The following is a 26,824-nucleotide window of genomic DNA, read 5'->3' on the forward strand; positions in this document are numbered from 1 at the left end:
AGCAGGAAGGCCTTGGGGCCTGTGGCTGGGAGGGCTGGGCGGGCTGGGGCTCGGAGAAGAGAGTGGACATGGAGGCGTCTGTGTGGGTCAGCCAGGCCTGGGTCGGGCATCAGGGCCTGAGGTTGGCAGTGCGGACCGTGCCCTGCCTGCCGTTTCCTCTTCTCTGGTGAGGGCTGGGTGGCCCGGGCCCCCACTGCTCTGCTCACACTGGGGGCCATGCTGGCCTGCAGACCCCACTCCGCACGGCCAGGGGCCAGGGCTGCCGTCGGTCTGCAGACTCTGGAATGAGCCCTGGGGAGGCGGATGTTCCAGAACCTGGGCTTCTTACCTGGTGGCGGCTGGGCCTCTGCAGGAGGGCGACGGTCAGCTGGCCGGACTGGGGGTGGGGGGGGCGGGTGCAGGAGACCCACTCCCACCGGCCCTCGGCCCTGGGAGGGTTGCAGCAGCTCCCCGGGGGGGCCTGCAGCACGTGGAGCAGCCTGCCCGTGACTCGGCTCTGGGGGGCGGTGGAGGCCCGGTCTGGCCGTCCAGGGGGGCGCCCGGCCCCTCCGCACCCCGGCTCCGTGCCACCGTGGCGTCTGGAGGCCTGGGCGGCGGCACACGGGGCCACGTCGGCGTGAGCGCCTGGGGCTGCTCAGGCTGTGACCGTGGGCGCCCGGCTGGCGCCCCCCTGATGCCGCGGCACCTTCCCTCGCAGGTTCGGGAGGCGCTTTGAGGCGCCGCTGCTCTGGCAGAGCGTTGTCATGATCCTGACCATGCTGTTGATGCTGAAGCTCTGCACCGAGGTCCGCGTGGCCAACGAGCTGAACGTGAAACGCCGGGTCTTTGCAGGTTGGTGACCCGCAGCTTTGGGGATGAAGCCCAGTAACTCGACAAGCAAGGCTTGGCTGGAGCTCTCGGGGTGGGGGGCCTCCACCCAGTGCTACCCCAGCAGCGCTGCCTTCGCCAGGTGGTGCATTGTCTGTCACGACACCGGTGTTCGCAGTCAGCCAAGTGACACCGTATCGTGTGAAACTGGAACTCGGGCGAGTTACGACCTGTTCTTACCGTGTCCCTCGCCATGGCCGTCGTCACACGGGCCCCTCAGCTGGGGCAGGAGGGCGGCACTGCTGGTCTGTTTCTGATCAGGCCGGAGCCAGATGTTTCCTGCAGAGGCGGTTTTATCTCTGACCTTGTGTGTGGCTTGTGCACCAAACACAGCCTCTGTTTCTCCCGTTCCCTGTGGCTGAGTCAACCGGCATCTTTCTCACACACCTTGTTAACACTCACCCGACGTCATGCTCTGTGGGCCTCGGGTGGGCAGGCGAACCCCATGCTCAGCCCCCACAGCTTTTTGCTGGCTTAAGAAGGTGCTGCTGGTGGCTTTGCCTTCTCCTTTGAAAATGTTTCTTTCGAGCTGATGTTCAGTGTTTGACCGCGCGGGCTGGTGGGCTGCTCTGTGCAGGAGGGTTGATGCCGTACTTCTGGTTTTTCTAACGACTAAGTCTAAGGCCGCTCTCCCCTTCGATTTTGTCTGAGAATGTGGGTGTGTGCGATCCACTGCTTAGAGAAGCGTTTTCTCTGGAGTTTGTTCAGCTCTGGGGCTCCTGCAGACTTGAGGTCTTGCCCCGCTATGTTTTCCTTGATGGTTATTTTCTCTCCCTTTGAGCGACCCCTCTCCTCTTGTGTAGCTTCTGTTTCTAGAGTGAGAGTGAGTGTGTGCTAACTTCAGTCTTTGTAGAAATGGGTCAGCCTCAGCTCTGATGAGGAGCCTGGATCAGTTAGGGTCACTGAGATGATAAAGAGGACCACCTGCCACTGTCTGTTTCCAGTGTGTTTTTGCTTTTTCTCTCCTGTTAACGCCATCCTCCCAGCTCTGACTCAGGAGATCACACCAGAGGTGGTGCCGGTTGTACCGCTGCTCATGCCTAGAAAGCAGGGCTTCTGGATCCTGGACCCTCATGAGTTGAGGAGCTGGCTCTTAACTTTCTCTGAGTCGAGGGCTTTCTGCCCAAGCGGCTTCTGCCCCTGCCCTCTGTGGTCTGTGCCCTTTTGAGCCTCCCCTTTAATGGGTGCAGGATCTCACAGCCGAGTGCAGAGTGGGCCGTGTGGGGTGGTCAGTGGTGTGCGTCTTCACCCAGGGCGGGCGGAAGGCCTGGAGAGGACACCCGGTGCCCTGGTGGCTTAGTGGTCCTGCGCCTCAGGCTCTGCAGCGGGAGACCAGGCTTGTGACCTTGTTTGAAACTGTGCGTGGGTCGTGAAGGCGGAGGGTGCCAGATATAGCAGGTGTTGAGGCCTCTGGGTCACGCGGCAAACTTAGAGTTTAACGTTGGACATTTGATAGCAGCTCATGGTGATTGCCGGTCTGCTGGTGCACGCCGTCAGCTCTGGTGGAGGGAGGGCTGTGCCTCCTGACCTCTGGGCCCCCTCCTGACCCCAGCCCTCCCCCACTGGGTCCCCTGCGGCCTCAGGGAGAGTCGTCTCCTAACCTCCGCCCACACCGGCTGAGAGTCTGAGCATTCAACACTTGAATCCAGATCGGTTTACATGTTTCCGTGTCTACTGTTTATGAGACACAGGTCTCACCACCCCACTATGGGAAGCTTTTAATGAATGTGTGGGTTTATTTCCTCTCATTTGCCAGAAGTAGGCGGGTGGGCTGTGAAAAAGCCAAGCGGTTCGGGCCTGGAAGCTCTGAGAGCCCGTGGGCCGCTGTGCCACGGCCCCCGTCTCTCCGCCCACCCTCCGTGGCAGGTGGCTGGCCTCCGCTTCCCGGACGTGTCAGCCGAGGCCTCGCGACACAGACTTCTTGGGGAACTGACCATGCACATTACAGTAACTCTCCAGGAGAGTCTGGGGAGCTTTGTTTCACGGTTCTCATAGGATGGCCAGGCAGCCTAAAAAAAAACTTAAATGTTTTCCAGCTCTCTTTTATAGAGGTTTGCAGTTTTGAAGGTCACTAATTCAACTTGAAAGTTAAGGTTAAAGAAACACAGATGGTGGTGAGGAGAAAAAGCAGGTTACTTAGAAAATTAAATATCTAATTTGTTATCTGAAGAGCAGCATGTGCTCATTGTAGACACTTTAGGGAAGACAGGATATACAGTAAGAGTAAAAAGCCTTCTGTCCCACCACCCAGAGGTGACTACTTTGAACAGTTTGGTATAGTTTTCCATTTTTTTCTTTTTTCTTTGTTAGTCTCCTATCACAAAATTGGGATCATTTTCAAAATTAGCATCAAACATTTTAAAACCTCTCATTCCACTGGCAGCTTTTCCATGCCCTTGTGTGTAATGGGGGCAGGGCCAGGGGTGTGGGTCCCCTTCCTCGGGTTGTCCCAGGTGAAATGGCATCCACCGAGACCACGTGTTTCAGGGAGAAACTGGCTGGAGACACTAATATGTGCCTGCTGTTTAACTGTGAACTAGGAGTGAAGTGTGGTGTCTGTCTCGAAGGTGCTGTGTTTTTCCTTTTTCGCTTTTTATTGTGGAGAATTTCAAACACGTAGCAGTAGGGAGAGTAGCATAACGGAGCTCCGTGTGGCACCATGACCACCTCCAGACCCCGTTCACATCTTTCCTGCAGTTTCTGAAGCAAATCCCAGATGTAGCCTCTTTATATATAGATAGTCTGTAACATATCTCTAAAGAAATCGTCACCCATAAGAAATCAATGGTTCCTTATCATGAAACCACCATCTGTGTGTGAGTTTCCAGCTGTCTTGTCCGTTTCCTGACTTTTTGGCCAGTTTCTTTAAATCAGGATCCAGCACATACTGTGATTGGCTGGTGTCTTTTTGTTGTTGATTTGTCTTTTTAATCTATAGGTTCTCCCTAACTCCCCTTTCTCCTTGGAACTTATCCGTTGTTGAAATGGGTCGTTTGCTGTGAGCTGAGCGCTGCACACCCAGCAAAGGGTCAGCAGACCAGCAGCAGTGTCCAGAGAGAGTCAGGCCCACGGGATCTGGACGGAATCAGGCTGCTGAGCCAGGTCTGTCTGGGACGCCCTGTAGAGAACATTTTAAAAGATAACTGGACCCAGGTCTGGCTCTTTGTCTTTGCAGGACTGTTGCGTCCTTCCTCTAGGAGGTGTGGCTGTCAGCTGGCCCCTCTGGGTGGTGGCAGCCACGGGGGCCCAGGGCCCAGTCTTGACAGTCAGCCCCGGGCCACCGGCCCCGAGGCTCCGCCGTCTCAGCTTCTGTAGAGAAACTTCCCCACAAACGCTACTTGGTCTCCGATGGTTTGATTTGTAAAGGGAGGCGGGTGAAGGCTTGCTTGTTCCTCTGTATTTGCCTCTTTTCAAAGTTGGTTCCCAGCATCTTGCAGCGATGAGCACGTTTGTTTGTACGTTATCCTGTGTTTCATGAGGTGGAAGCCCCTTTACCCACCTCTGGCCAGTGGGAGCCTCTGCTGCCGGCTCTTGATCGTTGACCTTTGGTCCTGTGGACCCCGGACACTGGTGCGACAAGATGCTCTGAGCTTGCTGTCCAGTTTCCTGCCCCAGACCTGCAGTCAGCCAGGTGTCCGAGGAGCCTGGTCTGGGGCCCTTCACGGGGCCCTGGTCGGCTCTGATCTTCCTGCTGCAGCCCAGGGACCCAAGAATAACAGGGCGTTGCGTCTCCACTAGGCGCCTCCCTCATGGCTCCCGGCCAGTTTCCGTCCTGAGGCCGGCTGACAGCGAGGCTGCTGAGTTGTTTCCTCGGGGGTCCTCAGGGCCACACGTTCCTCCCGCCAGATTCCCATGTTGTACTGTCTCTAAGAATAGTGCCTCCCAATGGGTGTGTCACCAACTGGCTGCAGGCATGAATTCACCTGAGGTTTGCCCCACATCTCAGCACTGGGGTGGCATTGGCTGGGGAGGTGGATGGGAGGGGTGACTGCTGAAGGGGACAGGTTTCCTTGTGAGGTGATGCAGGTTCTAAAATACCGTAGCAGTGGTGGCTGCACTACACACCTGTGAGTATCCTACACACCACTGGGAGAGTGGCTTTTTTATGGTGTGTAGTTATAGCTCAGTAAAGCTGTAAAAACACGTTGGGCGGGGAGGGTCACGTACCATCCTGAGATTGAAAGCTGAGGACACCTCCTTCCCCAGGAAGATGTTTATCCACAGACCATCCTGCATTTTCAAGGGCTCCGTGGTGTCCTCGGACATCAGGCTACGATCCTGCTTCAGTTCAGCCTGCTGCCCCGGAGCTGACACAGGGTCTCCTGTTCCCGAGTTGCCTGGACCATCGTGATAATACTCCTCCCGGTCTCCAGGTCCCCTGGTCCCCCTGTAGCCGTCGTCCCCTCCACCACACGCAGGCACCGTTGGCCCTGCGCGGTCTCTCCAAGGTGCCCCCAGCAGTGAGTCTCAAGGTGTGACAGGACTAAAGCCCCTGGGGCAGTTGAGGGCCTGCCTCTGGCCCAGCCCCCAGCCTCCTGCTGGCCACCAGAGGCTGACTCTCCCGTCTCAGCTCTGCTGGAACTTCTGCCTTGTCATCTCTGGTTCCTGTCTCTGGGGCTGCTCCACGAGTGACCCCAAAACTTGATGACGTGAAAGGACATTTTTGCTTCGGACTCCACAGTTCGGCCGTTTGCTTGAGCTCCTTTCTCACTGTCTCATTCACTCTCTCCCGTCCCCCCCTTTCTCTCTCTCTCTGTCTCTGTCTCTCCCTCTCACTGTCTCTCCCCCTTACCCCCTCTTTCTCTGTCTAGCTCTCTGTCTCTTACTCTGTCTCTCCCTCTGTCTCTGTCTCTCTCTGTGTGTCCCTCTCTTTCACTCCTCTCTCATGTGTCTGGGTTGGTGCTGGCCGTTGGCTGGACCTTAGCCGGGCTCTGCTGGAACATCCCTGCGTGGCCTCCTCATGTGGCCTGGGCTTCCTCACAAGGTGGCGCTGGGTTTCAAGGGGAGAACCGGGTGGATGCTGTATCTTTTTAAAGATCTAGTCTTGGAACTCACACAGCATCACTTCTGAAGACCTGCAGTCTCAGGCCCACCCAGAGTCAAGGGGGCAAGGACCCGCCTCCTGGTGGGGGAGGGGAGGTTCTGAGGACAGTGTGGTTGTGTTTTTTTTTAAAGATTCAGTTATTATTTATTTATTTTTGGCTGCATCAGGTCTTAGTTGCAGCACGCAGGATCTTCGTTGAGGCACGCGGGATCTTTCGTTGCAGTGTGTGGGCTTCTCTCTAGTTGTGGCGTGCGGGTTTTCTCTTCTCTAGTTGTGACGCGCAGGCTCCAGGGCTTATGGGCTCTGTAGTTTGCAGCACGCAGGCTCTCCAGCTGTGGCACGTGGGCTTAGTTGCCCTGTGGCATGTGGGATCTTAGTTCCCTGACCAGGGATTGAAACCATGTCCCCTGCACTGTAAGGTGGATTCTTTACCACTGGACCACCAGGGAAGTTCCCAGTGCAGTTGTTTTGGAACCTTCGTGCCTCGCCTGGAGTGTGTCCTCAGTACAGCTCTGTGGAAGCACATGATTGTTGAAAACATTTCTAGCGTCTCTCAGCTTCAGAGCCCACTTTCCTCCATCTGTCCTATGCAAAGGTGTCTTTTCTAAAACGTAGATCTGATCATGTTGCTTTCCAGCCAAGGAACCTTAGGTAGCTTGGCGCAGTACACAGGGATGTGACCTTCCCACCCAACTTACCCAGCCCTCTGCTCGCCGACCCCCAGCTCTGCACCCGCGCACTCCTGTGCGTCTCCCAGCCATGCCCGGTGCTTCTGCCTGTGTGAAGCTCTGCTTGTCAGCTCAGTGTGATCAAGCCTGGAGAGGAGGAGGGAGACCGTGTCTGAAACGCACAAGCGACTGAGCTGCGCGCCCTCTCCTGCAGCCTCCCTCTCTCCCCCTTCCCTCTTTTGGGATTTTGATCTGTAGAGGGGCTGCCCATGGATGGTGAAATTGGTCTGAATCAAAGAAATAGAAGCAAAAAGCTGAGAGAATCTGACCAACTCTGGGGGGTCAGAACCCAGAAGGTCCAGGAGTGGGTGTTGGGGAGAGAGGTGGGGTGAGGAGAGAAGACTGCAAGTTGTGTTGGTTTATAAACCACTCCGCCTGCCCCGACCCCCCAGCTCCTCCCGGTCTAGGCAGCAAGTCTGGTGTTTGCTTTTAGCTGATTACTTGCAAAATTTCCATTTTGGGGTAGAGTGAACATGGCCTGGGGCAGGTGACACACGACCTTTGGTCCTGCCTCTGCTTTCTGACCTCAGTGACTCTTCTCTTTAACTACCGGCCATCCCAGGCCCCACCTGCAGGTGGAACCCAGCTGGAGGTGCTCTGTCTTCAGGGCCTCTGGTCGGTAGGTCAGTCGGTCATTGTCCTAGGGTGGCCCAGACTAGGGAGGTCTCAGGTAGGGTGGGGTGCTCGGGGGGGCAACGTACCTGGCAGTCAAATTGTTGCACACGGGGTCAGGTACTCCTTCCTGGGCCACAGCGGAGACAGCTGCCAGACCTGCTCGCTGACTGGGTGTGATGACCGAGGGCGGTCAAGTTCACGTGCTGAGTTAGCTCTCCGCTTACGGCGGGAGTCCTGTTGCGTGTCCTCTGAAAACAGCTCTATTGAGCAACCTTCCGGAGAGTTTGGACCCTGAGACAACTATCTTGCAACCAGGGCTTGCGTACAGATGAGTTCCCAGGGGAAAGTAGAAGTGGGGTCTGCTGTATCTCTGTCAGCGCCTCTGACCTTAGAAATTAAGTGGAAATCAGGTGGCTTTTCATTTGTTTCCCTCTGTCTCAAGCACTTACTTGGAGGAGGGTAGGTTTGGAGAAAAATGGTTCAGAAAGTGGATTTCCTAATGCACAGAAACCAAAAGCTTACTGTCTTCCTGTTCCATTGTTTTTTTGTTTTTTTTGTTTTTGAAGAAATACAACAAGGACTTACCAGTGTTAAAACCAGTCTGTTTTTGTCTCTTCTTCCTTCCTGTTTTCTCTCTCTCTGTCTTTAAATGTAGCTGCAGATAATAAAGATGAAGCCAGAGCCCCCCCCAGGCGGTCATATCTGGGTAGGTACCACACTGCATGAGCCCCCCCCACAAGGTGGTCACATCTGGGTAGGTACCACACTGCATGAGCCCCCCCCCAAGGTGGTCACATCTGGGTAGGTACCACGCTGCATGAGCGCCCCCCCCCAGGCGGTCACATCTGGGTAGGTACCACGCTGCATGAGCCCCCCCAGGTGGTCACATCTGGGTAGGTACCACGCTGCATGAGCCCCCCGCAGGCGGTCACATCTGGGTAGGTACCACACTGCATGAGCCCCCCCCCAAGGTGGTCACATCTGGGTAGGTACCACGCTGCATGAGCGCCCCCCCGCAGGCGGTCACGTCTGGGTAGGTACCACGCTGCATGAGCCCCCGCAGGCGGTCACGTCTGGGTAGGTACCACGCTGCATGAGCCGCCGCAGGCGGTCACGTCTGGGTAGGTACCACGCTGCATGAGCCCCCGCAGGTGGTCACGTCTGGGTAGGTACCACGCTGCATGAGCTTCCTCCTCTGCAGCTCATCCGTCTCTGTCTCTGCTCGCATCTGTGCCACATCCTCACCTTGCACGCACATCATCCACCCAGTGTGGCCAAGGCTCCAGCCAGCTAACCAACCACACCTGCTGTTTCCCAGCATGAAGGAGCTCCTAGAAACCCGCCCATTTCCTGTGTGTGTGTGGGGGGGAGGGGCATGGAGAGGTAGAAAGAAAGAGAAATGATCACAACACAAGTTTTGGAATTCTTTTGTTAAATTTATTCCAAAGTATTTTATTCTTTTTGATTCTATGGTAAATGGAATTGTTTTCTTGATTTCACTTTGGTTTGCTCATTGTTTCTTTGTAGAAATAAAATTGAGTTTCACACATTGCTCTTGTGTCCTGCAACTTTGCAGAACTCATTTATTCGAATCGTTTTTTAGTGGGTATTTGAGGCTCTTCTATAGGCAAGATTCTGTTACCCGCAGACAGAGGTAGTGTTACTCCTCCTTCTCCGATCTGGAGGCGTTTCATGTCTCTTCTTGCCTAATAGCCCTGTGGCCAGAAGTGGGAGAGCAGGTGTGCTTTTCTTGTTCCTGACTGTAATGAGAGGGCATTTTGGTCCTTGACCATTAAGTATGATGTTAGCTATGGATTTTACAGAGATGCCCTTTATTAGGTTAAGCAAGTGCCCTTCTATTCTGAGTTTGTTGAGTTTTTTCATCATGAAAGGATATTTAAGTTTGTCAAATGCTTTTTGTGTCTGTTGAGATGATCGTGTGGTTTCGTCCTTTATTCTGCTTTTACAGTGTATTACGTTGATGGATTTTTGTATGCTGAACCAACCTTGCATTCTCGGGATAAGTCTCATCTGATCGTGATGTATAATCCTTTTTGTAAGTTGCTAGATTCTGTTTGCTAGTATTAGGTGGAGGATTTTTGTGTCCATATCGTAAGAAATGTTGGTCTTTCTTTCCTCCTTCTTGTGATGACTGGTTTTAGTATCAGGATGGAACTGGCTTTTCGTAAAGTAAGGTGGGAGTGGGAAGTGTTCCTTCCTCTTCTATTTTTTTTAATTTTAAGACTTTGCTATCAATTCCTTATTAATTAAAATGTTTTAATGGAAATATATTTGACATATAACATTATGTAAATTAAATGTGTACATGTTAATTTGATACATGTATATACTGTGATATGATAGCCATGGAGTGACAATGAACACCTCTATCATGTTACATAATTATCTTTTTTTTTTTTAGTAGTTGGAATAATTACTTTTAGTCTCTTAGCAAGTTTGATGATTATAATACAATGTCGTCTATATTCACTCTACTGTGCATTAGATCGATGGGGCTTATTTACTGCTTGTTGCAAGTTCACCAATTCTTTTAAATGTTTGGTACAATTATCCAGTGAAACTCTCTGGGCCTGGACGTTTTGTGGGAAGTTTTAAAAGTACTAATTCAGTCTTTTTCTCGTTGTAGATCCATTCTGATTTTCTATTTCTTCCTGAGTTAGTTTCAATAGAAATTCTTCCTTGGAATTTGTCCATTTAATCTGTTATTTAATTTGTTGGCATATAATTGTTCTTGGTTTTCCCTTATAATCTTTCTGACTTCTGTAAAGTTGGTGGTGATGATCTTCCTTTACTTCTTGACTTTAGTAATCTGACTCCCCTCCCTTTCTCTCTCCTTGTTTTGGTTCTTCCGGCTCAAGGTTTGTCCATTTAATTGTTTTTTTTTTTTTTTTTTTCCAAAGAGCCAGCTTTTGGTTTTGTTGATTTTTCTCTATTGTTTTTCTAGTCCCTATTTATTTCCACTTTAGTATTTATTATTTCTTTTCTTCTGCTTATTTTGGGTTTAGTTTGCTTTTTTTTTTTTTTTTAGTTTAAGATAGAATTAATTTATTGATGAGATATTTCTTCTTTTTTTAAATTGACGTATAGTTGATCTTCTTTTTAAATATAGCATTTACAGCCATAATTTCCTTGTAAGGAATGCATTAGCTGCATCCTATAAGTTTTGGTATGTTGTGTTTTTGTTTGCATTGGTCTTAAAATATTTTTAAATTTCCTTCGGGATTTCTTCTTTGACTCATTTGTTATTTTTGAGTTTGCTGTTTAATTTCCACATATTTGTGAATCCCCCAAATTTCCTTCTGTTATTGATTTTTAATTTAATTCCATTGTAGTTGGAGAACATATTTTGTATTATTCCAGTCATTTTATTTTATTTTATATTTTAAAAAAATTAATGTATTTATTTATTTATTTTTGGCCACATTGGGTCTTTGTTGCTGCTTGCGGGCTTTCCCTAGTAGGGGCGAGCGTGGGCTACTCCTTGTTTCGGCACGCGGGCTTCTCATTGCAGTGGCTTCTCTTGTTGTGAAGCACAGGCTCTAGACACGTGGGCTTCAGTAGTTGTGGCATGCAGGCTCAGTAGTTGTGGCTTGCGGGCTCTAGAGTATGGGCTCAGTAGGTGTGGCACATGGGCTTAGTTGCTCCTCAGCATGTGGGATCTTCCTGGACCAGGGATCGAACCTGTGTCCCCTGCATTGGCAGGCGGATTCTTAACCACTGCACCACCAGGGAAGTCCCTATTCCAGTCATTTAAAATTGAGGCTTGTTTGATGGCCTGGCTGATGGTCTCTCTTAGAGAACGTTCCATGTGCACTTCAGGATGATGTATATTCTGCTGTTGTCAGGTGGAGGTGGAGGGGTGACTGTTAGGTTTGTAGTGTGGTCAGGTCTCCTCTTCCCTCTTTCCTCTGTCTAGTTGTTATGTCCATTACTAAAAGTGTGTATTGAAATCTTCAACTACCTTTAGATTATTTGTTTCTCTTTTCACTTCTGTCAGTTTTTGCTTTTTATATTTTGGGGCACTGTTGTTAGGTGCATATGTTTATTGTTTTATCATACTGATAGATTGGCCCTTTTATCATTATAAAATTTTCCTTCATTTCTAGTGATTTTTTTGTTTTAAAGTCAATTTTTTTCTGATAGTAGTGTAGCTACTGAAGATCTCCTATGATTGCTGTTTGTATGGTATATCTTTTTCCACTTTACTTTTGACTTCTTTGTATCTTTGAATCTAAAGTATGTCTCCCGTGGACAGCATATACTGGATCATTTAAAAAAACTCATTCTGGCAATTCTGCCCTTTGATTGGATTGTTTAATTCATTCACATTTAATGTTATTGTGATATGTTTAGATTCACACCTGCCAGTTCAGTTTCTGTTTTCTAACCTCATGTCTACCCTAACCCCCAACCGTTCCTTCTTTACTGCTTTCTTTTGTATTAAGTGAACATTTTCTAGTGGAATATTTTAATTCCTTTAATGAGCCTTAAATATATATATAGGCACACATACATATGTATGTGTGTGTGTGTGTGTGTGTGTGTGTGTGTATACTACATTATATCACATTATATTATGTTATTTTCTTGGTGGTTGCTCTAAGGCTTATGATATGCATCTTACCAGACTTACATTAACCTAATTATTTAATCAGTTAAGAGAGGAAAGCAGAACTCCACACATGTCCTGTCTTTTATAATTACCTACATAATTACCTTTACCTATACTTTTTGTTTTTCTCAAGTGGATTATAATTATTGCCTGATGTCTCTTTCTTTCATCATGAAGAACTTATTTTTTGTATTTCCTGTAAGATGGGTCTGCTAACAAGAAATTCTCCCAGTTCTTTTTCCTCTGGAAATGTCTCTGTTTTGCCCTTGTTTTAAAAAAAAATTTGCAGGAATTCCCTGGTTGTCCAGTGGTCAGGACTCCATGATCTTGTTGTTGAGGGCCGGGGTTCAGTCCCTGGTTGGGGAACTAAGATCCCACAAGCTGTGCAGCCAGGATAAAAAAATAAAGTTTTGCTGGATGTAAGAATCTTGGTTGACAGTTTCTTTGCTGCATTTCGAATATGTTACTCATTATCTCTTGCTGATTTCTTTCTTTTTTTTTTAAGTTAATTTATTTTTTTAATTTTGGGCTGCATTGGGTCTTCGTTGGTGCACATGGGCTTTCTCTAGTTGCGGTGAGCAGGGGCTACTCTCGTTGCGGTACGTGGGCTTCTCATTGTGGTGTCTTCGCTTGATGCAGAGCACGGGCTCTAGGCACGCGGGCTTCAGTAGTTGTGGCACATGGGCTCAGTAGTTGTGGCTCGAGGGCTCCAGAGCGTGGGTTCAGTAGTTGTGGTGCACAGGCTTAGTTGCTCTGCGGCATGCAGGACCTTCCCAGACCAGGGCTGGAACCCTTGTCTCCTGCATTGGCAGGCGATGCTTAACCACTGCACCACCAGGGAAGTCCCTGATTTCTTTCTTCTTTTTTTATTTTTTGGCTGTGCCACTCGGCTTGCAGGATCTTAGTTCCCTGGCCAGGGATTGAACCCAGGCCTTTGGCAGTGAAAGCATGGAGTCCTACCCACTGGACTGCCAGGGAATTCCCTCTCTTGCTGATTTCAAGAGTCTGTCTTTTTCTTTGGCATTCAACATTTAGACTATGGTATTCAGTGAGGGTGTAGTTCTCTTTGTACTTATTCTTTTTGGAACTTGCTAAGCTTCTTGGGTGTGTAGACTGATATTTTCATCAAATCTGGGAACTTTTCGGTCATTATTTCTTAGGCTGTTTTCCTCTCCTTTCTCCTCTCTTCAGTGCACCCGTCACACACATGTTGGTGCACTGGCTATTGTTCTATGTGTGTCTGAGGCTCTGTTCAATTTTCTGAATTCTGTTTTCTCATTGTTCTTCAGATGCATAATCTTTATTGATCTGTGTTCAAGCTTGCTGAAACTTCTGCCAGCTCAGCTCTTTTGTTGAGCCCCTATTGTGCTTTATTTTTTTACCTCAGTTACTGGACTTTGCAACTCCAGAATTTTCATTTGGCTCTTTTTAATAATTTCTACCTCTTTATTGCTATTCTCTGTTTGATGAGACATTGTCAGTATACTTCCTTTAATTCTTTATGTATGGTTTCCTTTAGTTCTTTGGACATATTTGTAATGGCTGCTTTGAAGTCTTTTCTGCTGAGTCCAATGGTTCTGTCCCTTCAAAAACAATGTTTCCTTCTTTTTCTTTTCTTTCTTCTTCTGTGTATGGGCCACTTTCCATACATACTTTGTTGAAAACTGGCTGTTTTAGGTAAAATACTGTAGCAGCTCTGGATGCTGACCCCACCCTGCTTGGGGGCCTGTTTGCGTGTCTGTGTGTTTAGTGACTTGGCTTGATGGCTGCCCTCTTAGAGTCCCTCCCCCCCTCCCCCGCCAGGCTGGCTGTGGACCAGCTGTCTTTGACTCTCCTTGGCCCCCCTGTTAAGCTTCTCCGGGGTCTACCACCACTGATTAACAACTGATTGGTCTGTTGGTTTTGATAACGGCCTAGGCCATGCAGCGCTCTAAGGTCTGATCCAGTTAAAGTCAGGCAGGGGTGGCCTGAGGCCAGCCTTTGACAGTTGCTGTGTCCAGGAGGGCCGCTCTTGCTGTCTCTCTCTGATAAACTGCCAGCTCCCCCTCAGTTGCCCCTCCAGCAGGTTACCTATTGTGTTTGTCTGTGCCCTTAGGCTTGAGCCTGTTCCAAGCAAGGTACCCCTCTGGGGGGGAGCCGTGGAGCGCTCTGTTCTCACCCCTCCACTTCTAGGGCAGACCCTCTGAACCCTTGCTCTGGAGCTGGAGCCCGGGCAGCGGTGGCCCTTGTTGGGGTGACAGCAATGCTGTAAGTGCAGGCACTGGGGGTTGTAGCCCCTGGTATTCCCGGCTTCCCCTCCAGTTGTGGGACCTCCACCCCATGAGCGCACTGAGGCGGGAGGGGTATTGTGTGCCTGCTGCTCCTGGGAGCTGCAGGGAGGGGCCCCTCTGGGCTGCCCTCACCTGGGGTGATGCATGCTGTCATCACACCCGGGGGTGGGGCAGGAAGCAGGCCATGTCCAGGCTCTTTTCCCAAATAGTTGCCTCTCCGGTCCAGAGACTCACACCAGGGGTGCGGAGAACCTCACACACCTGTCCTGGACGTGCCCATTCCCTCAGCTGCTTTTCACCCGACTGAAGCACTGCTGGCCGAATTACAGAGGATGTTTTGGGCCAGGAGGGCACTAGCTTTTCTGTTTTTATTTACTTATGGGTGACCTTAGGGAGCCTGAGCATTCCCTGTGGGTTTCCTGTCAAGTGGGCGGTCTGGAAGGCTCACCTTGCCAGAAGGCCACGTCCTCCCATACGTTTTGAGGAGTAGCCTTAAAGCTTCACTTTTAAAGTGAAGCTGCCATTTTGATTTGGGGAAAACGGCTTATCCCAGTCTGCCTGGGTCAGGGCCTTTCTGGCGCTCGTCCAGCTGGGTACAGCCATGCGGGTGCTGTGGTTCAGCACAGAGCTGGTTCGGTCAACCAGTGACCAGCTCGCTGGGCAGACTGACAGAGCAGGCAGCACACACCGTCAGCCTCTGGCCTCTCTCTCTTCTGAGCAGAAGCTAGCAGTGGGGCCTGGAGGTGTGACGGGACACGATGAAAAGCCTCCTGCAGCCAGGAGCCAGGAAGGCCAGCCAACCAGCACCCACAGGGAGGCTCACCCTGCCCGGGGCCGCCTTGGGACGTGATGAGCTCACCTCCCAGGTAGCACTTTTGAATGAGGTGTGTGTCCCCTCTCAGTGGTCAGTCCTGCCCAGCTAGGGGGTCGGTGGGGCTTTCGGCTGGGTCTCTGAGTCTCTGGGCCGTGGCCTGCCTGCTTTGGGCGAGGGTGGTATTGAGGGCATACGGGATGAAAGGTGAACCAGGCTCTGTAGGCTGAGAGGGCATTTATACTCGTGCACCAGATCACTGGCTACCCTCGCTGAGTCCTGTGTCGTCCCTGCTCATTTGGATAAAGTGAAGCTGGGGGTCAGGAAGGGTCTGCACCTGGGTGGGCTTCCCTCCAGGTCAGCCCCTACCTGGAGCCCAGCCATGCCGTGCCCTGGGCCTTCTCAGATGGCCCTGTGCTCCCATGTGGGCTGGCACACCCTCTTTCTTTGCTGGAGGGTGAGCCCTGGACATGGGCTCGGAGGTCAGGGCTGTGTCCCAGGACCCAGCGGGCACTTCAGAGTCATATAAATAGGCGAATGAGACAGCGGTGGGGTTAAGAGCCGGGTTTCAGCTTGAACCAGGGCTTTGAAAGGATGGAAGGTTGGCACGTGAGGGTCTTCTGAGAACGGGGCCATCCCGAGGGTGGTCTTGCCCCCGGGAGTGGGGCGCGTGGGGAGCTCCCTTGGTGGTGTCCCCGCCCCGGGGCTCGCGCACTCTCCCCACGGGGCCGGGGCCGGGGCCGGAGCGCACGGGGCCATCCGGCGGTCACTCGTGTCTTCCCAGGAGCGGGTCGCACGGGGGCGCGCGCGGGCCGCCAGGCCAGGATTGAGCGTCAGTAGCTGCGGAGCCGTAACTGCCCGTGGTTAATACGGTCTCGGCTTTATTGGGAGGGGCGGGCCCCGGGCTGTGGGCGGGAAGGGTCCGGGCACCCCTGGCGGGCCCGGGAGGCGCTGGTGCCGGTTGTGCCGGTTTCACATGGCCTCGGACGGCGACGCGAGGAGCGGACCCGACATCCGAGTCCGGTGGCAGCAAACCGGCCTCGGCATCGGCCCTGCTGCCGGCCAGGCCCAGGCGTCCGGGGTCATTGGGCAGTGCCCACAGCGTCCCCAGAAGCCTCCTTCCTCTTTGAAATGTGACCTCACGATTTGAGAGGACCAAGTTGTTGCATTGAGATAGGTGGGCGGTTTGTGTATTTTTAAAAATCAACTCCGTGGAGGTGCAGTTTACATACAGCGGAGCCCCACTTGGAGTGCGCTCTAGACAAGTCGCTGGGGGCGCAGGGGGCTCCTGGGCCGGCCGGCTGGTGCGTGTCCCTCGCAGGTACCCGGTGAGGACCCGCGATCTTGCCTGGGGAGGGGCCCGTGTACCAGCCGGAGCGGAGGCCCAGGAAGGGCTGCGGGGACACGGCTGCAGGTTGCGTGCGGCGGTACCTGGGGTGTCTGCGCGCTGTTCCTGCTTTTCTCTCGCTAAGGAAAGCACCAGGCTGAGTGCGGCGACCCAGGTCGGCTCCGTGGCGCAGCGGCTTCTGTGTCTGGAGCCGCATTCAGAAACCTCCCCTGGGTCTCTGCTCTTCTCACCGGTGGCTGGCCTACACCCTCTTAGGCCAGATGTCTTTCATATTAGTTTGGAGCATAAAAACACAATCCGATAAGAAACCGAGCCTTTCTTGCCACTAGGACACAGTCTCCTGGTGCAGATTCTCCAAATGGTAAATCACGTCTTAACCCGGAAGTGATGGGACTGAACAAGGAAGGGATGGATTAGTGGATCCAGGGAAGCCTCAGACCTTCTGAGTAACATTTCAATAATTGGGAAGCTTCAGGGATGTGCTCGTCACCGTCAGGTGTCTTTAGAGGCAGGTAGGGAGCAGGTGAGCTGGATGCATCTGAGGCCACACGCGGCTCGGCCCCCAGTCCTGGGCACCTTCCTTCAGCTCTCAACGCCTTGCTTTCAAGTCTTGCCTTTTTGTCTGGAAACCACATCCCGGGAGAAAGCATATCCTGCCTGAGTTTGGGGCTCGCTGCGGAAATGGTGACGGGGTGCAGTTTATGTTAACACCTCCAGTTCCTCGGGCATCCTCCTGGCAGTGTTCTGCCCGTGTTCCTGTTCTCTGAGCACCGTCTGCTCACGCCTGCACCTGCACTTGATAGTCCCCGGCACAGCAGGGCCCGGTGACCCCAGGGGAGGAAGGTGTGGCTCCTTTTGAGGAGTCGGGGTGCCCGCCCTCCCCTGTGCCTGGGCTAGCGCCAGTTTTTCTGAAAGGGAATCCAGACCTCTCTTCTTTCTTAGCTTATTTTTGAAATTATTAATGAGAAAATCTTCTGACATAGGAATCTCTAAAGAAGTAGAAAAAAATGTTTGGTCACATCTGATTACAGGTCAGGAATCTACTTTTCATCAGGCAGCTTCTGTGTTCCTCTAACTTTTTCTGACTAAACTCTGCAAATTTCATTTTGTGCTTTCTATATCTACCCAGTGGTATCTTCAGCTGACATTTTTCCTTATATAATTCCTACTTTTTTCTCCCTACTGCTTGATTTAATTCACCGCAACACGTCAGTTACAGTTGATGGGTAGTTGGGTCGCTAAATGTATTTTAAGTTGTCCAGGATTCCAATGACAGCACCTAAAACTTGCAGTCTAAAAGAACTATTTTTAATTTCAACATTAGAAAATATATTTACTAAAGTGGGTATTTACGTCTGTATCTCTATGAAAAGCAGATCATATATATGAAAAACTTTATTATACATTAAAATTTATTTTTAAGATATAATTTACATACCATAAAACTTACCCTGAAAATTTTTAAAGTTGAGATAAAAGTGACACAAAGTAATCCATTTTAACCATTTGAAAGTATACAATTCAGTGTTTTTCAGTTCATTCACAATGTTGTGCAATCATCACCACTGTCTAATTACAGAACATTTCTATCACCCCAAAAATAGACCCCACACCTCCCAATTTCCTTACGCCAAGCCCTGCCAACCACCAAACTGTTTTGCCCGTTTTGGACACTTCACATCAGGGAATAATACAATATGTGCCTTTGTGTCTGGATTCTTTCACTGAGCATAATGTTTTCAAGATTCATCCAGTTTGGAGCATGTGTCAGTACCTCGTTCCCTTTTAAGGCTGAGTGATATTCCATTGTATGGCTGGACCACGTGTTCATCCGTTCGTCCACTGATGGACGTTTGGGTTGTTTCTACCTTTTGGCTGTCGTGAATAGTCCTGCTGTGAATATTCATAGGAAGTCTTCATGTAGCCATATGTTTTCAGTTCTTTTGGGCATTTACGTAGGAGTAGAGTTGCTGGGTATGTGGTAACTGCATGTGGAATCATTTGAGGAACTGCCAGACTGCTTGTCAAAGTGGCTGCACCATTTTACATCCCCAGCAGCTGTGTATGAAGTTTCCAGTTTCTCCACATTCTCACCAAAACTTTTTATTGTCTTGTTTATTTTTGCCACCATAGTAACTGTGACCTGACATCTCACTGTGGCTTTGACTTGCGTTCCCCTTACGATTAGTGACGCTGAGCATCTTTTCATGTGCTTGTTGGCCTCTCGCGGGAGCTGTGAGTGATGCTTGTTTTGTAGATTTCTCTGATTTAGTGTCTCTCAGAGCTTTTCTTGGCGCTGCTGTCGCGGGAGGTGACCCGGGACGCGTGTGTCCTCCCCGCAGCTGCCCCCGTGCTTCCTCTCCTGGCCCCTGCGTAACGGCCAGCGGTTACGAGAGTCAGGTCCTCAGGAGCCTCCTGGGCACCGCCCTCTGGGGTTGCCTGGTCCCCGACCATCGCACCGAGGATGTGCTGAGAGCACAGGCGAGTCCAGAAGGCGGAGGAGCGGACCGGCTCCAGCTGTTCTCTCGTGGCTGCGTGACCTGGACGAAGCCTGTGTGGGAAGTGGCCGAGGGCTGGGTTGTGGTGGGAGGAGCCCCTCAGAGGGTCGGTGAGGCCCTCTGCACCGGGGCTGCAGCCCGGGTGGGGTCCGGACACTGGCAGTTCCCTCGCGTGAGGATGTGCGGACCCCTCCTCGCATCGGAGGGAGCACGAGTGACAGTGACAGTTGGTCCGGGACCTGGGAGGGGCCTCGGTCTTAACCTCTGAACTGGGAAGCAGACCCCCTCCCTCATGCAAGCAGAACGGCAGGTGAAACTGTGCCAGTTCTCATCGACCCCACGTGCAGCTCCGGACACTTAGCCGTGGGGGTGGGCTTCCTGGGACGGAGGGCCTGTCCCCCTGCCACGTGGCTCGCTCCTTGCGCCCCTCTGAACTTCCGCCCAGTTTAAGCAGCTCCGTTTTCTTTTAGCAGCTTTACTGAGGTCTGATCAGCACATGATGAGCGCACTTGGTGTGCAGCTTTGGTCAGGTTGGGCATTATACAGCCTTTACCCAAATTAGGACAGTGAACATGACCGTCACCCCCCAGATTTTCCTCTTCACCCCCAGGCCCTAATCTGCTTTCTCTCACTAGACATTCGTTTGCGTTTACTAGAATTTGACAGAACTGGAACTATACAGTATGTACTATTTTGTCTGGTTTCTTTCACTCAGCATAATTGTTTTAAAATTTGTCCAGGTTGTAGAGCGTATCAATAGTTCATTCCTTTTTATTGTTGACTTACATGGTTGCACTACAATTTGTGTGTTTATTAACTGGTTGATGGAAATTTGGGTCGTTTCCAGTTTTTGACTGTTACAAATAAAACTGCTGTGAATGAACCCTTGCATACAGGTCTCTATATGAACATATGCTTTCTTTTCTCTTGGGTGTATACCTAGGAGTGGACTGGCTGGATCATATGGTAAGTGTATGTTTAATTTTTTAAGAAACTGTTGCACTGTCTTCCAAAGTTCTGTACCATTTTGCATTCCCACCAGCAGTGTGTGAATTCCAGTTGCTTTGCATCCTCATCAATACTTTGTATGGACCTTTTTTAAAAAAATTTTTAGCCATGCAGGTAGGTATGTGGTGGCATTTCATCGTTGTCTTAATTTGCGTTTCACTGATGATGTCGAGCATCTTCTCACGTGCTTGTTTGTCATCCTTATATCTTCATTGGTGAGGTATCCAAATCTTCTGCCAATTTAAAAATTGTTCTTATTGAATTTTGAGTTTTTAATGTTTTGGATATGGGTCCTTTTATGAGATACATGGTTTGCAGTATTTCCTCCCAGTCTGTGGTTTGTCTTTTCATTCTTTTAGTGGTTTCTTTTGACAAAGCAGAAGGTTTAAATTTTTAGGAAGCCCAGTTTATCAGTTTGTTCTTTTATCGGTTGTGCTTTTAGTGTCAGGTTTAAGGCATCTTTGTCAAACTCAAGGGCACAAAGGTTTCTCCCTATTTTTTTTTCCTGGTGGTTTTGCAGTTTTAGGCTTTACATTTAGATCTGTGATCTAAATTATCTGTCAGTTAATTTTTGTTCACAGTGTGAGGTATGGCTCCAACGTTATTGTTTTTGCATATGGATGTCGAAAGACCGTCTTTTTTCTCCACTAAATCACCTTTGCATCTTTGTCAGAAATCAGCTGTCTGTGTGTGTGGGGGGTCCATTTCTGGACTCTGCTCTGTCACATTGATTTATTTCTCGATTCCCGTGCCAGCATCACACTGTCCTAATCGCTGTAGCTTTTCGGTGCTGAGTCTTGGAATCAGGTAGTGTCAGTCCTCCAACTTTGCTCTCTGTTCTGCGTGCTTTGCATTTCTATATGAATTTTAGCATCAATTTGTCATTTTCTACAAAAAGCATGGTAGGATTTTGATTGGGATTATCTTGAATCTATAGATTAATTTGGGGAGAACTGACATCTTTGTGATCGTGCAGAAAGTGTTAACACAGCAGGCCTGGGACTGCTGTCCTTAGGAAAGCCCGCTTGCCAAGTTGGCCCCTGGCTGATGTCTGGGAGCTTGGAGTTTGGCACACTTCCCGTCATTCTCAACTGATGAGAGGGGCTTTCTGTGCTTCAGCTGTCTGGACACCTGCTTTCCTTCTGGAAGTCTGGGATTTTGGTGTGTGCTAGGCAGAGGGTGTCTACTTGACCAGCCCCCAGTAAAAACTCTGGGCACCGAGTCCTTAATGAGCTTCCCTGGTCATCGTCCGTTGCTGGAGGAATCAAGCTCATCCGAGGGAGGGTCCTGGGAGAGGCTCCTGGGAGCTCACACCTGGAGTCCTCCAGACGCCACCCCATCTGCCCTTCCCTTTGTGGATTTTGCTTTATATCCTGTGGTATAATAATCACGGCTGTGGCTCTGGAGACATGCTGGGTGAGTCCTCCTGAAAGATCATCGGACCTGGGGATGGTCTTGGAGACTCCCGACACAGCAGTGTTGAGACCGCCAGTGCAGAAACACCGTGTAGCTCTCCACTTATATCTGCTTTCATTTCCCTCAGCAATGTTTTGTAGTTTTCAGTGTGCCCATTTTGCACATTGTCAGATTTATCCCTAAGTATTTCATCTTTTTTAGTACCGTATCATGTATGGTATTGTTTATTAAATCTCAGTTTCTGATTGTTCATTGCTAGTATGTAGAAATGCAGTTTACTTTTGTATATTGATCTGATAGTCTGCAACCTTGCTGAACTCATTTATTCATTCTAATGGATTTTAGTAGGTTCCTTAGATACTTAATAAATAAGATCGTGTCATCTGCAAAGAGGGAGCGTTTTACCTCTTCCTTTCCCACCTGGATGCCTTTTTTTCTTTTCTTTTCTTTTTTCTTTTGTTTGCCTGGTTGCTCTGGATAGAAAGTCCAGCACAGTGTTGATTAGAAGTGGTAAGAGTGAGCATACTTGCTTTGTTCTTGATCTTAGGGAAAAGCAGACTTTTGTTTATCCCCTGCCTACCTTAGTGTAATTGTCATACAGTTAACTTCACATGTGCTGAAGCCCCATGCTGCATTGTTCTTTTTTTTGCGGTACGCGGGCCTCTCACTGCTGTGGCCTCTCCCGTTGCAGAGCACAGGCTCCGGACGCGCAGGCTCAGCGGCCATGGCTCACGGGCCCAGCCGCTCCGCGGCATGTGGGATCCTCCCGGACCGGGGCACGAACCTGTGTCCCCTGCATCGGCAGGCGGACTCTCAACCGCTGCGCCACAAGGGAAGCCCAACATTGTTCTTATTTTGTTTAAATAGTCACTTATCTATTAATAAGATTTAAATGATAAGAAAAAAATCATATATATTCACCCACTTATTTACCATTTCCAATGGTCATTTAAAAAAATTGATTTATTTATTTTATTTTTGGCTGCATTGGGTCTTCATTGCTGCACACGGGCTTTCTCTAGTTGCAGCGAGCGGGGGCTACTCTTCGTTGTGATGCGCGGGCTTCTCATTGCGGTGGCTTCTCTTGTAGCAGAGCACGGGCTCTAGGCATGCAGGCTTCAGTAGTTGTGGCACGCGGGCTCAGTAGTTGTGGCTCGCGGGCTGTAGAGCACAGGCTCAGTAGTTGTGGTGCACGGGCTTAGTTGCTCCATGGCATGTGGGATCTTCCAGGACCAGGGCTGGAACCCTTGTCCCCTGCATTGGCAGGCGGATTCTTAACCACTGCACCACCAGGGAAGCCCCCAATGGTCATTTTTGATTGGATGTCAGACATTGTGAATTTTACTTTGCTGAGTGATGGATATTTTTGTGGGCCTATAAATTTTCTTGAGCTTTGTTCTGGGGTGCAGTTAAGTAACTTGGAAACAGTTTGATCTTTTTATTTTTTTTAAAGATTTATTTATTTATGTTGTTTATTTTTGGCTGTGTCAGGTCTTAGTTGCAGCACGCAGGATCTTCGTTGAGGCAGGCGGGATCTTCCGTTGTGGTGCGTGGGCTTCACTCTAGTTGTGGCGTGTGGGTTTTCTCTTTTCTAGTTGTGGCATGCAGGCTCCAGGGCCTGTGGGCTCTGTAGTCGTGGTGCATGGGTTCCAGAGTGCGTGGGCTCTGTAGTGCGTGCAGCTCATGGGCTCTAGTTGAGGCTGGTGAGCTCAGTAGCTGTGGCACGCGGGCTTAGTTGCCCCGCGGCATGTGGGATCTTACTTCCCTGACCAGGGATCGAATGTGCGTCCCCTGCACTGTAAGGCAGATTCTTTACCTCTGGACCCCCAGGGACGTCCCAGTTTGATCTTCTTAGATCTTGCTTTTAAGATTAGTTCAGTGGAACCAAAGCAGTGCCCAGTCTGGGCTAACTGTTCCCTACTGCTGGGGCAAGTTGCCCCTGTGCTCTGCCTAACGCCTGTGTGTTTTGAGGTTTCCCAGGCTGGCTGGGCTGAGGGCTGCTAATGTGAACCCTCTTGGTTCCCTTGCTGGTGGGGGCCCCGCCGAGTCCTTGAGGGCCATTCTGCCGGCCCTTGGCCCCCACGCGGCCCTCCCTCCAGCTCCGAGACCTGCACACCCCACCTGTTCATTCCCAGACCAGCTCCTTCACTCAGGGTGTCTGCCGGCTCGGCTGTGAGGGGCCCACTTCCTGTCCCATGTCCTGGGGACTCTCGGTACAACTGGGACAGTTTGGGGTGCACCACACCTGTTTCCCATCTCAGAGATCACTGTCCTTCACTGCCCAATGTCCAGGTCTTACGAGGATATATTTTGCCCAGTTTTGGTCCAAAACTCCACATATTTGACTGTGTTTTGGTTGTTTGGGAGAGTAAATGTGGCCCCTTTGCCCTATCTTGGCTGGAAAGAGAAGTGGCAGCTCAGTTTTCACTTTTCCGGCCTTTGTATTCTTCTAAGCACCGCTAGCCGCTTAGGTGTAAATGCCCAGCTAGTATGGGTTTTTGTTCCCGTCTTACAGCCTGGAATTTGCCAGAGTGGAAGGATGATTAACCTTTCTTCTCAGGGCGGTGGTGACTGTGACGGGCTGTTCCCTCTGCTCCTTTGCTCCGGTGCGAGCTGCCACTGTGGGTGTCCCAGGGAATCCCCATGCCCTCCCCGCTAGGGACACCAGCTGTCCCCCTGCTGCTCTGGGGAGCCCTCCTTAGATGGCTCCGTTTGTGGTAAACACATGAATTGAGGTGGCTTAGGGTGTGCTTGGCTTACCGGTGCCTATTTTTTAGGAAGGCCCTGTGCCTTGGTTTTCAGTGAACATTGTAGGCAGAGTGAGTTGACAGGCTTGGATGGAGTTGGATGGGCCACAGAGAGGGACAGTGACCGCATCTGAAGCCCACGCGCATCAAGTCACGCTGTTGCCATGGAAACACAGCGGGGCATCTGTGGGGCTCTCATCTTCTTTTTATTTTTAATTAATTAATTAATTTTATTTATTTTTGGCTGCATTGGGTCTTCGTTGCTGTGCGCGGGCTTTCTCAAGTTGCGGCAACTGGGGGGGCTACTCTTCGTTGCGGTGCACAGGCTTCTCACTGCGGTGGCTTCTCTTTTGCAGAGCACTGGCTCTAGGCGCGTGGGTTTCAGTAGTTGTGGCACGTGGGCTCAGTAGTTGTGGTTCACAGGCTCTAGAGTGCGGGCTCAGTAGCTGTGGCGCACGGGCTTAGTTGCTCCGCGCCATGTGGGATCTTCCCGGACCAGGGCTTGAACCTGTGTCCCCTGCGTTGGCAGGCAGATTCTTAACCACTGTGCCACCAGGGAAGCCCAGCTCTCATCTTCTTGATCTCATCACACTTTGCCTTCCTCTTTTGTCTCAGATATGTGGTAACTATGGTGAAAATGCACGTGAGGGTTCTTTTTCCTTCCTCTGGCAATTCACTGCTGTATCATCTTGTAAAGGGCCAGGTGCTCCCGGGTTCTGGCACGTTTTCCTGGAACTTCAGAAACAGTGGTCAATGCAGCTCCTGGAAGAGACGATTCCCCTGCCTGTGATACAGGCAGAGACAGACTTTTGGGAAGTGGGCATCGATTATGACAGGTCCTCTGTCCCCGATGACTAGCTCCTATCCCACCTCCTCTGAGCCACACTTCCTCCTGCCCTTTCCCGTTCTCAGGGACCTTTGTCCTCACCCCCCGGAGGGTGTGTGGTGGTCACTGTGCGGCGGTCACCGTGCAGCAGTGGCCTTGGAGGCACCGACCTCTTGGATCTTGTTCTCTGAGGCGGCCAAGTGCTGTTTGCCAAATGAGCGTTGAATTGGGCAGCTTTCCACCTCGTTCGGAATTCATGCTTATTGATGATGATGCCTATTACAGTCATTCGGGCCTTTTGAGGAGACACCTTGAGTTACTCATTCAGAACATGTTTATTTGGTCCCACCTCTTCCTGAGCATAGACCTGTGAGCAAGCTGCATGACTTTTTGTTTCCAAGCCCCCCGCACTCAGACGCGGGGCCCGGTGGCGCTGCTTGGCCGCCATCACGTCCCCTCCCCACCCCCCCCGCACGCCTCTGCGCCCGCCCGCTTCACTCACCCACTCGCCCGGGCTGCCGGCTGGTTCCGAGTGGGGTCCTTGCGCGGGGACAGCACTTCAGCTGCAGCAGGTGGATGCAGGTCTCAGGTCGGGTTTACTGAAGGGGCACGTCCCAGCGACTGCAGTGGCTATGGTGGGCAGCCCGGACCCTCGTCACCACCACAGCAGTGGATGCTCGGGCGAGGGGCTGTCGGATGAGAATTTGACAGCTGTGATGCCTGAGCGCTGCTGTTGGACTCTGACCCACGTGGTTGAAGTTTTATAAACCTGAACGGCAGGAATTATGCTCATTTCCACAGGTCGCTACACTGAGTCATGGTGAAAAGGGCCGTGTCTCCTAGGTTCTCAAAGTGAATTGTCAGCACCTAATCCTTCGGAGGGGGCAGTTTCCTGAGCATCGAGTCCCGGGAGCTGGCGCGCGCTGTGCGTCCTGCTGGCCCACGTTGCCTCCCAGCCCGGCCTGGCTTGCCCACCCAGGGCCCCCTGGCTGGTGCCGATCTGGAGGCCGATCTGTACGTCATGCTGGGGGCGGAAAGCGGGCCAGCGCTCATGTGCCTGTACATAGGCCTTGCTTTCAAAAGGGATTCTTTCGAAATGTATACAAGAGGCTGTGTTTTCTGCCACAGATGAGCTTAAGTACATAAAATGCAACTTTGTGTTTTCGAGTGTAAATGCACATTGCTCCACAGACTTAATACAGTCATGTGCTTTGGCAAATGACAGCCATATAAGCGAGCTCTCTGGAGGTGGCAGCTGGGCTCCCGGCCCCTCCGCGCTCCCACGGACGCCGTCCCCCATCGTCCTGACCCATTTTTGGTCCTCATGTCCCTCCTGGGAGTCCGTCCTGGTGAAGGCAGGGAGGGGTCCTGTCCTCAGCGTCAGCTGAGCAGGGGGCTTGACAGGATGCTGACTCCACCGAGTGCCCGTGGGGTGACCTCGACCTTCTCTGTGCCCTGTTTCTGGCATTTGTGTGGATGATTTTTTGGCTACAACGGCTTTGCAGAACCTGCCAGTGACACAGCGGGATGTGGACCAGCAGACCAGGGGCCCGGGATGACCTGAAGAAAGCTAGCGAGAAGTCGGAGGTGGCCATGCGGGCCCCCTGCGGCCTCTCTGAAGCCAAGGTGAAGCCCCAGGCCTGATCCTCCCTGTGGGTGGGGGGCTGGCAGAGATGCCATGGCTCTGGCATGGCTCCTCTCTGGGCACCATTCTTCTGTCCAAGCTCGTGCTGACGTCCTGTAGCCTCAGGACTGGGTGTACAAATATCTGTTCGAGTACCTGTTTTCAGTTCTTTTGGGTGTATGCCCGGAAGTGGAATTGCTGGATCATACAGTAATTCTGTGTTTAATTTGTTGAGAAACTGCCGTCCTGTTTTCCGCAGCGTCTGCGCCAATTTACATCCCCACCAGCAGTGCACGGGCTCCCTCTTCCCACCTCCTCGCCAACACTTGTTATTCCTTGTCTTTTTGATAATGGCCATTCTGACAGGTGTGAGATGGTATGTCATTGTG

General features: G+C 51.0%; 1 protein-coding gene across 2 annotated transcripts in view; it reads left to right on the top strand.

Moving 5' to 3' along the window:
* SLC66A2 (solute carrier family 66 member 2) overlaps window positions 1-26,824 on the top strand; it is a 47,281-nt gene that overhangs the window by 4,718 nt on the left and 15,739 nt on the right. Inside the window, exons 2-3 of one of the 2 annotated variants that reach the window (XM_007449958.1) lie at window positions 698-831; window positions 7,910-7,960. In XM_007449958.1, coding sequence (XP_007450020.1) covers window positions 698-831; window positions 7,910-7,960 — 185 coding nt within the window. The remainder of the gene's footprint in view (window positions 1-697; window positions 832-7,909; window positions 7,961-26,824) is intronic. The other variant, XM_007449959.1, reaches the window with a different exon arrangement.

Source organism: Lipotes vexillifer, unplaced genomic scaffold, assembly GCF_000442215.2.
Source record: "Lipotes vexillifer unplaced genomic scaffold, Lipotes_vexillifer_v1.1 scaffold1012, whole genome shotgun sequence".
Taxonomy (NCBI): Eukaryota; Metazoa; Chordata; class Mammalia; order Artiodactyla; family Lipotidae; genus Lipotes; species Lipotes vexillifer.